Source organism: Narcine bancroftii, chromosome 2 (assembly GCF_036971445.1).
Source record: "Narcine bancroftii isolate sNarBan1 chromosome 2, sNarBan1.hap1, whole genome shotgun sequence".
NCBI classification, from domain to species: domain Eukaryota; kingdom Metazoa; phylum Chordata; class Chondrichthyes; order Torpediniformes; family Narcinidae; genus Narcine; species Narcine bancroftii.
In genome coordinates, this window is record NC_091470.1 from 181,796,679 (window position 1) to 181,809,815 (window position 13,137).

Below are 13,137 nucleotides of genomic sequence, written 5' to 3' on the forward strand. Positions count from 1 at the left end.
TAGAGAATGGCTGATGGAGGCAGGCAGAGAGAATGGCTGATGGAGGCAGGCAGAGAGAATGGCTGATGGAGGCAGGCAGAGAGAATGGCTGATGGAGGCAGGCAGAGAGAATGGCTGATGGAGGCAGGCAGAGAGAATGGCTGATGGAGGCAGGCAGAGAGAATGGCTGATGGAGGCAGGCAGAGAGAATGGCTGATGGAGGCAAGGGCAGAGAGAATGGCTGATGGAGGCAGGCAGTATGAGAATGGCTGATGGAGGCAGGCAGAGAGAATGGCTGATGGAGGCAGAGAGAGTGGCTGATGGAGGCAGAGAGAGTGGCTGATGGAGGCAGAGAGAGTGGCTGATGGAGGCAGAGAGAGTGGCTGATGGAGGCAGAGAGAGTGGCTGATGGAGGCAGAGAGAGTGGCTGATGGAGGCAGAGAGAGTGGCTGATGGAGGCAGAGAGAATGGCTGATGGAGGCAGAGAGAATGGCTGATGGAGGCAGAGAGAATGGCTGATGGAGGCAGAGAGAATGGCTGATGGAGGCAGAGAGAATGGCTGATGGAGGCAGAGAGAATGGCTGATGGAGGCAGAGAGAATGGCTGATGGAGGCAGAGAGAATGGCTGATGGAGGCAGAGAGAATGGCTGATGGAGGCAGAGAGAATGGCTGATGGAGGCAGAGAGAATGGCTGATGGAGGCAGAGAGAATGGCTGATGGAGGCAGAGAGAATGGCTGATGGAGGCAGAGAGAATGGCTGATGGAGGCAGAGAGAATGGCTGATGGAGGCAGAGAGAATGGCTGATGGAGGCAGAGAGAATGGCTGATGGAGGCAGAGAGAATGGCTGATGGAGGCAGAGAGAATGGCTGATGGAGGCAGAGAGAATGGCTGATGGAGGCAGAGAGAATGGCTGATGGAGGCAGAGAGAATGGCTGATGGAGGCAGAGAGAATGGCTGATGGAGGCAGAGAGAATGGCTGATGGAGGCAGAGAGAATGGCTGATGGAGGCAGAGAGAATGGCTGATGGAGGCAGAGAGAATGGCTGATGGAGGCAGAGAGAATGGCTGATGGAGGCAGAGAGAATGGCTGATGGAGGCAGAGAGAATGGCTGATGGAGGCAGAGAGAATGGCTGATGGAGGCAGAGAGAATGGCTGATGGAGGCAGAGAGAATGGCTGATGGAGGCAGAGAGAATGGCTGATGGAGGCAGAGAGAATGGCTGATGGAGGCAGAGAGAATGGCTGATGGAGGCAGAGAGAATGGCTGATGGAGGCAGAGAGAATGGCTGATGGAGGCAGAGAGAATGGCTGATGGAGGCAGAGAGAATGGCTGATGGAGGCAGACAAGCAGAGAGGGGGAGAGGGGGGCAAGGACTGGAAATATTTGGGGAGAGGGCGATTGCCTTCCAGAGGGAAAGGTGTGGTGATAGGACTGTGGTGGGAGACCTGTCAAGGTGAAGAGGTGGGGTTAGCAGGCTCTGGGACTCTGATGGTGAGATGGGGTGGGGGCTGCAGGGTTGGTAGGGAGGAGCTAGTGTCACCCTTAACAAAGGTGCTTGGCCTCTTGCAGACAGCGGACTGCAGCTCTTTGTCGGCCGAGATGGATCCACCCTGTTTGGGGGTGTGCAGCTCAATAACAGGTTAGTGCCCTGTCCCACAGACACCTTCCCATTGCTGGGCTCCCTTCCGCACTCCGTCCCACCTGTGGCCTCTCTTGGATCGAACAGAGGCTCTGTCAGGCTGGGGGGTGGGGGGTCAGTTTTCTAACCAAATATATTTTTATCATTCCGCTGCCCGCCCCTCTCCATCTCATCCATCCAGAGTCTCCCCCTTCCCTTCCTCTGACCCTGGGAAGACATCTCCCTCTTTCCATCCTCACATCTCCAGCCCATCCCTCCTTCTGAGGGGTGGGGTTTGAGAGAGACAGTTTCCAGAGGGTGAGGAAGCAGAAAGCCTGTGTCTCCCCCGACGAGAGCATCTGGGTGCAGAGTGGAAGGGGGTACTGGATGATTTTGTGCATCTGTTTTAGACAACGATCCCAGTAAATCACATCGAAAACGGGGTGGGGGGGGAGGGAAAGCTCGAGGACTGGGGGAGGGAGACCCCCGACAGCTTTGGCACCTCTGTGTCATAAATGGCGTGGTTCTAATCAATGCACTGTAAGCACATGTGTTCCTCTGGTAAGGTGGGAGGGAGGAAGTGGCCGAACTTCGCATCCCCCCCCCCCCCCACCCCCGCTCTCAGCCCAGGCGCAAAGTAGTCCGGCACTAGTTCTGCCCAGGGGCCAACCATTTCGATTCTGCGCCCCACTCCACCCACACCCCCCCCCCCACCCCTGCCAACATGACGTCCATGGCCTCCTGTACTGTCCTGCCAAGACTACCTGCAAATTGGAGGCATGACACTTAATTTTCCATCTGGCACTCTCCAATCAGAGGGACTTCTCCTGGTGCCCACTCCCCATCCTCCTTGTCCCCTCTGTCGTCTTCCCTCCAGCTCTCCTCTGCCTTCCCTCTCCATTCACAGGAACTTCCCCCCTTCCCCGTTTGCTGGTGTGCCCTCCCTCCATTATCCACATCCTGCTTGTGGGACTGTGCTTCTCTTCTCCCCCCTCCATTTAGTTTGGGCACCTGCCTACATTTTGTCAAACCTTAATGAAACATTGCTTCTCTGCCGTATAAGAACACTGTTTGACCTGCTGAGTTTCTCCAGCGTTGAGATTTAATTCACCGCGGTGCTTTTTCCTGTCCCGTCCATTTGCAGGCACTCCGTGAGTGACTACATGCCAGTGGTAATCGGCCACTGACTAAGAGGACCGTCGTGGGATCCGGCTGCCGCCTTCTCACTGGGTCCCCGGAGAAGTAGAGTCAAGCAGGAGCGGTTTCTGGGATTCTGTGGAAAATGGGGCAAAATGGAGGGAGATGCATCCAGCCTTGCATCGGGCTCCTTTTGGCTTCTGTGCTCCCTTGGCTGGCCAAGGGGGGTGGGGTGGGGGGGGAGGTGGTTCAGAAAGTAGCCCAGAGCTGCAGGGTCTTGGGTTTCAAGCTAAGCAGCCAGAATTCTGGGTGATCGAACCAGAGAATTCCAGCCTTGCCACTGGGTCACTTTTAATGTAATTCAGGATGTGAAATAATTTAAATTCAAGTTATTAAATAAAAATGTGAATTTTTTTATAAAAAATGCTACTCTTGGTAACAATGAAGCAACTAGATTGGTGTTTTAATAAGCCGCCTGGCTCCCCAACATTTGTCCAACAGACCACAGCTTGGAAAGAGTTCTCTTGGCCCCAGGATGGACATTAAATGCTGGCATTTTGCTGCCACTGAACACACCTTGCCATTTAAATCAAGACAAAAATTGGGATCCAGCAGGTCTGGGGAGCCCTTTAGCCCATTGCCCATACTAGCCCATTGGCAGAACTGGAAGTTTTTGTATTTAGTGGTAATTTTTTTTTAAATTAAAATTCTGGGTGGCCGGTTAGGCGAGCGTTGTCATAGTGCCAGCGATTGGGATTTGAACCCTATGCTGTCTGCAAGGAGTTTGTATATTCTCCCCGTGGGGGCTCTGGATTCCTCCCACCAGGAGTTGTGGGCTGAAATGGCCCGTTACCCATGTTGTATATCCAAATTTATTTAGGTTTTAGATTTAGACGTACAGCACGGGTAACGGGCCAATAAGACGTACAGCATGGGTAACGGGCCATTTCGCCCTAGGACCCCCCTTTAGGGTGGGAGGAAATCTGCAGTGCCCAGAGGAAATCTATGCCAGTCACAGGGAGAACTCCTTACAGACAGCAACGGATTCGAACCTGGGTCACTGGCACTGTAACTGCGGTGCGCCAACCATGCCGCCCTGACACAGTTTCACGCGATGACTTTCTCTTTCCCTTGTTTGAGCATTTATCCAATTCTTTGGTCAGCGACCGAAGGTTCACTGGGAGAAAGGGTTTCTTCCACCAGCCCATGCCCCTCTCCCACCTTGAGTGACCACTCAGCTTGCTGGAACCAGGCAAATAATGTTCTTTTCACTGGGGTCCTGTTGTGGGGAGGGGGGAGTGAAACGTGGGGTGGAGAAATCCAGCTCAGAAGCACGGGGATTTCTGACACTGGTCGTTGAGTGGTGGACTCCACCAATCTGCAGCATGGGACACTGACCAGGCAGTCAGCAGAGCTCAGAAGATAAATGACCACTTGAACTTTCCAGGGTAAATCGACGATTGTACATTTTGGGCATTGAACGGATGTGTAACAAAATGGAGGATGCAGACCTTAATATATTTTGGTACCCAACAAAAGAGTGTGACAGTGTCTATTCATTTCAACCAACTGCTGGCCTCGCATGGGGAGAGTCGAAGGCAGGGGTTCGCCTTTGCCTAGCGACCACTCAGCTTGTCTCAGGCGCACAGAAACCGGGCCTTTGGCCCAGCGCATGTGTGCCAACTTGTTGTCGATACTTAGTGACAAAACCTGGTTTGCACATAGACCACCTGAGGCCGTCTGGGATCTGGTCTTACCTTGGACCTAACGATCTGAGTAAAGATTCACCCAAGATCACATTGATTGACAAAATAATATTCTCCGTCCTCGGTGCAAAACATGCAGACAAACAACCAGACATAACACCTACTGGCAAACAATAATGGCAAGACAAGTATTCACATGAATAAATGAACAATTATTTAGTAAAAATGAGAGTCTCCAATGGTTAGTGTGAGCAGTGTCTTTGGTCATTCAGCATTCTCACTGCCCGTGGGAAGAAGCTGTTCCTCAGCCTGGTGATGCTGGCTCTGATCCTCCTGTATTTCTTCCCCAATGAGAGATGCTGTGTGCAGGGTGTAATGATAGCATGCCAGTGATCCTCCGGACCACTCGAGGGAGTCATAGACCAGGTTTTTTTTGCAACTTCGGTCAGATTCAAGATGGTTGCCTCTACTCGGTCTTGAGTCCATTGCTAATAGAGTTTGTTATAAAAGAAACATCACATGAATCCAGGAGTGAGAATCAGTCAATAGCAACAGCAAATAAGGTAAGTGTGAAAGCTCTGGATGCTGTACATTGGACTTAAAACATTGACATGTGTAGAGGCTGCTCAAAGGTTCATGTTGTACCTCAATAGCAAACCTGATGCATGGAAGATTGCACTGCTATTTACCGTGGCAGGGCCTCAAGCACTAGAAGTTTTTAATACATTTGTTTTTGATGAGGCAGAAGACCAGGGTGCAATGGAATATTTGGGAGATAATTTGATAAACTTAGGTGACATACATACACACATTTTAAAACTGATCTTATTTGAAATACTGAAGAATTCATATTCAGTAACATGACAGAAACTGAAGAATGCTATTCACATTTCACAAATAGGTACTAATTGAAATGATGTCATCAAATGAATCAACTGGAGACAGGTTGTCTGTGTTGAACATTTTTACAAGGCTTCTGACCTTTCTGTAAAGTGCACAAAAGGGTCACTACTGAGAAGTTTGTTTACCTAAAAAAAAATGGGAGCAAAAGACTAACTCCTATTGTTTGCTGGAGAAGGTCAGGGGTTTTGCAAGTGAGAGAGTCACATGGGCTTTCTGGAAGTTGGAGAGAGAGAGAGTGAACAGTCACAACTGAAGCAAGCAGGAAAAGCTTGTTGGAACTGAAACAAGCTCCAGAGTGGCGGATGGCTGGAAGTGCAATCTGTCTGATGTTTCTCTTGGAATAAGGGAAACAGAAAGGAACTCTGTGATAGCCTGAAAGAAAGAGGTTATCATCTGGAGAACCCTGATGGGGCAAGTTTCATCAGAGAGACATTGAGGTGACTAATGGTGGTACCTCAGTTGTGGAAATCCTGGAACAACAAACCTCTCTCTGTAAATCTCCAAAGAACCTTCCTGAGCAGTAAACATTTATCTTTCGAGCACCAAAGCCTGGTGAACTTTATACGTTAAATTCTGTGCATAGTATAAGAATTGCCTGCAACCAGAGAACTTGGAAAAATGAGAAGTGAGATTGAACTGTGAACCAAAGAACTTTTCTTAAATTTACACACACATCACATAAACATAGAATTAGAAGGGGGTGAAGATGGGTTTAGTTAAGTCAATAGAGATAAGTTAAAGTTTTTTTATAATTTTTAATTTTTCACACTGTGAACCATATCAACCAAAATATATATAAATGTTTCTCATTAAATATACATAGTGGTATTTTCTCCATTTTTCACCCCACCTTCCCTCCCCCCTTCCCACCCCCTCCAAACCCATTAAACGTTCAACATATACAATACAATAAAACCATTAAACAATGAAAAATAAACAAGAATAATGTGTCATCTACTTTTACACATTGAATCAAATCATTTTGTCTTCTTATCATTTTACGGGGTGGAGGTCCGAGGCAAGCCCTCTCTGTTATGTTCCATGTATGGTTCCCAAATTTGTTCAAATAATGTGACTTAATTTTTTTAATTATATGTTATTTTTTCCATTGGAATACATTTATTCATTTCCATGTGCCATTGCTGTATTCTCAAGCTCTCTTCCATTTTCCAAGTTGACATTATACATTTTTTTGCTACTGCTAAGGCTATTATAATAAATCTTTTAATCCAATTTGAGGTCTAATTCCTTACTTCTTATATTACTTAGAAGAAAGATCTCTGGATTTTTTGGCATGTTATTTTTTGTGATTTAATTTAATAGCTGATTTAGATCTTCCCAAAACATTTCCACTTTCTCACATGCCCAAATTGCATGTACTGTTGTTCCTATTTCCTTCTTACAGCGAAAACATCTATTTGATAATGTTGGATCCCATTTTTAAAAAACTTTTGGAGCGTGATATATAACCTGTGTAACCAGTTATACTGTATTGTACATAACCTTGTGTTTATTATATTCTTCATAGTCTAGAACATAATTTTTCCCATGTTTCATTTTTTATCTTCATGCTTAAAACCTTTTCCCACTTTTGTTTGGGTTGATAGCTTATTTCATCATTTTCCTTATCTTGCAGCTTAATGTACATGTTGGTTATAAATCTTTTAATTATCATTGTGTCTGTAATCAGATATTCAAAGCTGCTTCCTTCTGGTAATCTCAGTCTGTTTCCCAATTTATCCTTTAAATAAGCTTTCAGTTGATGGTATGCAAACATTGTACCATGAGTTATTCCATATTTGTACTTCAACTGTTCAAATGTTAATGAATTATTTCCCAAATAACAATTTTCTATTCTTTTGATTCCTTTTCTCTCCCATTCTCTAAAGGAAAGGTTATCTATTGTGAAAAGGATTAGTTGATTTTGCATCAATAGTTATTTTGGTATTTGGTAATTTTTTTTTCTTTTCTAGGTGGATCTTCTTCCATATATTAAGTAAATGATGCAGTACTGGTGAGCTTTTATATTGCATCAGCTTTTCATCCCACTTATAAAGTATATGTTCTGGTACCTTCTCCCCTATTTTATCTAGTTCTATCTTAGTCCAGTCTGGTTTTTCCTTTGTCTGGTAAAACTCTGATAAACACCTTAATTGTGCTGCTCTATAATAATTTTTTTTTAAATTTGGTAACTGCAAACCACCTGGATTGTACCTCTCTGTTAATTTATCTAACTCTGTCCTTGGTTTCCTCCCTTTTCACAAGAATTTCCTTATTATTCTCTTTAGTTCATTACAGAATTTCTCTGTTAAGGGAATTGGTAACGTTTGAAATAAGGATTGTATCCTTGGGAAGACATTCATTTTTATGCAATTTACCCTCCCTATCAACATTAGCGGTAATTCTTTCCAATGTTCTAAGTCTTCCCGCAATTTCTTTATTAGTGGTTGATAATTTAGTTTCTACAGGTGGCTTAAGTTATTATCTAACCTAATACCTAGGTATCGGATTGCTTGTGTTTGCCATTTAAATGGTGATTCTTTTTTAAATTCTATATAATCTGCCTTACTCATTGGTATCACTTCACTTTTATTTGCGTTGATCTTGTACCCCGATATCTCTCCATACTCCTTCAATTTCTTATGTAATTCTTTTGATATTTCTGGTTCTGTTAAGTATACAATGATGTCATCTGCAAATAAACTGATTTTAGATTCCTTCTCCTTTATTTTTATCCTTTTTATTTTATTTTCTGTTCTTATCAGCTCTGCCAAAGGTTCTATTGCTAAGGCGAACAATGAGGGGGATAATGAACATCCCTGTCTAGTTGACCTACGTAATTTAAATTGGTTCGATACATATCTATTTACTGTTACCTTCGCCAATGGTCCATTATATAATGCTTTAATCCAATTAATATATTTTTCTGGTAGACTGGAACTATTTATTTAAAGTATTACAGATGTTCATTCTACTCTGTCAAAGGCTTTTTCTGTATCTAAAGCAATAGCCACTGTTGGCTTCTTATTTCCTTGAACTGCATGAATTAGATTAATAAGCTTACAGACATTATTCGCTGCGTCTTTTCTTAATAAATCCAGTTTGATCTTGTTTTACTATTTTTGGTACACAATCGGCCAATCTGTTTGCTAATAATTTCACTGTTATCTTATAATCTGAATTAAGTAGAGATATTGGTCTATATGATGCTGGTGCTAGTGGATCTTTCTCTGTCTTTGGTATTACTATAATTATTGCTGTCTTACATGAATCTGGCAAGTTTTGGGTTTCTTCTATTTGGTTCATTACTTCCAGGAGACGAGGAATTAATAACTCTTTAAATGTTTTATAGAATTCTATTGGGAATCCATCCTCTCCTGGTATTTTATGGTTCGGCAACTTTTTAAATATATCCTGTACTTCCTCTATTTCAAATGGTTTTATTAGTTTGTTTTGTTCCTCTTTTTGCAATTTTGGCAGTCCAATTTTAGACAAAAACTCTTTTATCATGTTTCCCCTCGTTCTCTGTTTGGTATAATTGTTTATAAAATTCCTTAAATTTCTCATTAATCTCTGTTGGGTTATAAGTAATTTGTTTGTCCTTTTTCCTTGATACCAATACAGTTCTTTTAGCTTGTTCTGTTTTAAGTTGCCAGTGTCAGAAATAAAACTTCTCACACATGAGTCTCTTTAAAACTGATGACACGACAAGCTTTATTTACAAGTCTGCAGAGTTGGACTCAACTGGTTTCTCACCAGTTAAGCCCCGATACATACAGTGCATTGATTTTTATACCCTTGTTGTTTGCCCTTCCCCTACTTATTAATACTGTTTTAATTGGTTAGTATTGCAAAAGCATTCTAAGTACAACTGCATTTTTAATTATCACGTTCGTTACGTACGCTGCGAACTCTACATACACTAAATTCTGTTTCTCACCCTTCTTATCAATCTTTTGTCTCCTGCATGTCTCTCACTATGACCATGGAAAGATATGTTTAAAAAAACATATCCAGCTGAACCTTTGTCCTTGGCTGCTAGTAAGCTCCCTGTCCGTTCTGGCTTCCCTTTTTATGATTAATCATCACATTTTAACTTAAGCCATTTTAACCTAAATTCTCTATATATAACAATCCACCCCTTTCTCTCTTTAAAATGTGTGTATGCAAAACCAGAGTCCATCAGGGCATGGTGGGCCTGAGTCACCCTTCCAACCGTTAAGAGGGAAAGGAGTGGTATTAGGAATCTGTATATAATGACCCATATTATTTCCTTCTTTTTCCACACAAGGGGTATATGGATGTTGGGTGGTATTTTCTGCCCAGCATTTCTCAGGAACTGAGGTATGGGAAATAAAATTACCCTCCTTTCTTCCCCAAATGTGGTCCTGAAACAGGACCACTGTGTCTCTGCATTTCTTACATTTCACACCTGATAAAGACATAGGCAAACTAAGAAAAATCAAAGAACATAACAATAACATTGTGAATCAAGTCTTTCTGCGAAATCGCAAGGTAAGAGGTTTTTCTCCAGGAACACAAGTCCAATCTGAGTTCGTATCAGGGTCCTGAGGCGCCTCTACAGGTCCCTTAAATCTGGATGCGTGCGTCCACCCCTTCTCTCTTGTTCGTGCTGCAGCCTCTGTAGTTAAGAGAACTTGGTATGGACCTTCCCACTGGGGCTGGAGTTTTTCAGTTTTCCAGGTCTTGATGAGAATCCAGTCTCCTGGTTCCACTTTGTGTAAAGAAAAGTCTAGAGGCGGTATTTGTGCCAATAGTCCTCTCTTTCGTAAATCTGTAAGAGAGCGTGACAGTGCCTGTAAATAGTTCCTAACAAATATATCCCCTTCCCCCAAGGTGGGACACCCCTCAACTGTACTCCAGAAGGGAAGCCCAAACATCATTTCATAAGGGGACAGCCCTACATCTTTTCGTGGGGCAGTACGAATTCTCAATAAGGCTAGGGGCAGACACTTTATCCAAGGCATTTTAGTTTCCACCATTAACTTTGTCAATTGGATTTTTAGTGTTCCATTCATACGTTCGACCTTCCCTGAGCTTTGTGGATGCCAAGGGGTATGTAATTTCCAAGAGACCTGTAATGCATCACAAATCAATTGCTGGATTTTTGAAGAAAAATGTGGACCCCTGTCTGAGTCTATAGAATCCATTATACCATATCTGGGGATTATCTGCTCTAGGAGGAGGCGAGCTACTGTAGAGGCTGTAGCATTTACTGTTGGGAAGGCTTCCACCCATCGGGTAAAGTGATCTATTACTGGTATGTAGACCACTGCTATTTCCTGGGGTAATGTCAAGGCTTCTAAAGTCAGAATAATCATCTGTTCGTGTGTCAATTCCTTTCCTCTTGATGTAATTAGACCACGCTCCTTCCAGATCTTACCCAAGGTATGCACTACCCCGTATGCGTATTTGGAATCAGTGTAAATCGTTCCAATTTTCTTTGCCAGTATTCTGAGGGCTCTCTGCAAGGCATATAGTTCACAGGACTGTGCTGACCAGCTTCCGGGTAGTCTCGTGGATTCTACTACTTTCCAAGTATTTCCTTCTATTATAGCATACCCACTTCTTCTCATTCCGTCAACACATCTGGCGGAGCCGTCAATGTAGAATTCATATCCTTCTCCCAGCGGAGTATCGCAAAGGTCTTCTCGGGTCTTGGTCTGAAGATCCGTCAACTCGACACAGTCGTGCTCCACCTCTCTCTCTGTTTCACTGCCGTATAAAAACTGAGCTGGGTTGCAGCTATTAATCTTTGCAAACTGTAGATCTTCTCCAACCATTAAAATGGTTTCATACTTTAATATGCGAGAATCAGTCAGCCATCGATGGGCAGTTTGTGTTAATAAAACACTCACAGAATGGGAGGTGTACACAGTCATCTTTCCTCCAAAAGTAAGTTTACGTGCTTCCTCTACCAACAGAGCAGCAGCCGCTACTCCCTGGATACACGTCGGCCATCCGCGAGACACTGGGTCAATCATTTTGGAAAGGAAAGCTACTGGGTGTCGCTGACCACCTTTTTCCTGTGTTAAAACTCCCACAGCTGTTCCTTGGTTATGAGTGACAAATAGCTGGAAGGGCTGTTTTAAAGAGGGCAGAGTGAGCACTGGGGCTCGTGTTAGGCGATGTTTCAAGTCCTCGAACCATCCCTCCTCCTCCTGGGTCCATTTCAATGGATAGTCATTTTCATTTGTCAGTTTATCATACATAAACTTCACCAAAGCTGAGTAGTCCTCTATCCATAACCTACAGTATCCTAAGAGTCCCAGGAATTGTCTTATTTCCTTCTTATTACGGGGTAAAGGCATTCTAGTGATTCCCGCAATTCGTTCAGGGGTAATCCGTTTCTGTCCTTTACTTATCTGGTGTCCCAGATATATCACAGTTTTCTCAACAAACTGTAACTTGTTTCTGGACACTCGTAGACCCTTTTTCCCCAGATAATTCAAGAGTCTAATGGTCTCTCTCCTCATTTCTTGTTCCTTGGGTCCTGATAATAGTAAATCATCCACATACTGCATTAGTTGGGAATCATCAGATTGTGGATAGTCCGCCAGGATTTGTTCTAGCATTTGTCCAAACAGGTTTGGAGATTCAGTGAACCCTTGGGGCAATACAGTCCACCGAAGCTGTCTCCGTCTACCTGTCCATGGATTTTCCCATTCAAACGCGAACATATCTCTACTTTCCTCTTCTAATGGACACGTCCAGAAGGCATCCTTCAAGTCGATAACACTAAACCACTCATGGTCTGGGGGAATCCGACTCATAATAGTATAGGGATTAGGCACCACTGGGTGGCGGGTCTGAACAATAGCATTCAAACTTCTTAGATCCTGAACTAGGCGATAGGATCCATCTGACTTTTTCACTGGGAGTATAGGGGTGTTATAAGGTGACATGCATTCTTCTAATAGTCCGTCTCGTATTAGAGTCTCAATTACCGGCTGTAGCCCTTTTCTCCCTTCCAAAGAAATAGGATACTGACGTTTCCTTACTGGCTGATGACCTGGTATTAATGTGACATGTAAAGGTGGGATGTCCAGACCTCCTCGATTTCCCTCCTTATACCAGACTCTCTCATCAATCTGCCGTTCATCCTCTTCCTTTAGAGCACAGAGGTGGACTCGCACTTCTCCGTCCACAGGGAGAGCACCCAAACCTAGGAGAGCCTGTAAGTCCCTTCCTAGGAGGTTAAATCCAGCCGACGGTAACAACAAGAGGTCTTGTACCCCTTCTCTTTCTTCCAGTTTCACTGTTACTTGGGGAATTATTGATACCATTCTGGGAGCCCCTTCTATCCCAGAAATTTTCAAATTACTTTTTACAGGTTCAGTCCCGATTGGCACAGTTATTACACTACTTCGTTCCGCTCCTGTGTCCACCATAAACACCACCTCTTCTCCCTTGGGACCAATTTTTAGTTTTACCAGGGGTTCCCTCTTATACTTGGTCCCTAACATTTGGAACCCCTGACCCCCCTAATCTTCTTCCATAAGTTCAAGGGCACGCAATTCCCTCTTGTATCGGGGGCATTCCCTCTTAAAGTGTCCTTCCTCATTGCAGTAATAGCACTTAACGAACCTCCGGGGTCTTCCCTCTCTTGGATATCTTGGATTGTTTAGAGGAAGGTTTTGTTTTCTTTCCCCTCTGGATTCGGCATTCATCTGTCGGATAGTCTGTACCATAACCTTTGTCGCCCTCTTTTGATCTTCTTCTTCTCTCTGCACATATACTTTTTGCGCCTTTTTTAACAGGTCGCTTAGGGGT

General features: G+C 44.0%; 1 protein-coding gene across 1 annotated transcript in view; it reads left to right on the top strand.

Moving 5' to 3' along the window:
* LOC138754739 (early estrogen-induced gene 1 protein-like) overlaps positions 1-3,158 on the top strand; it is a 26,208-nt gene extending 23,050 nt beyond the window's left edge. The window contains exons 10-11 of the mRNA XM_069919502.1: positions 1,549-1,618; positions 2,742-3,158. Of these exons, the coding sequence (XP_069775603.1) occupies positions 1,549-1,618; positions 2,742-2,784 (113 nt within the window). The 3' untranslated portion in view covers positions 2,785-3,158. The remainder of the gene's footprint in view (positions 1-1,548; positions 1,619-2,741) is intronic.
* The last annotated feature ends 9,979 nt before the right edge of the window (positions 3,159-13,137 follow it).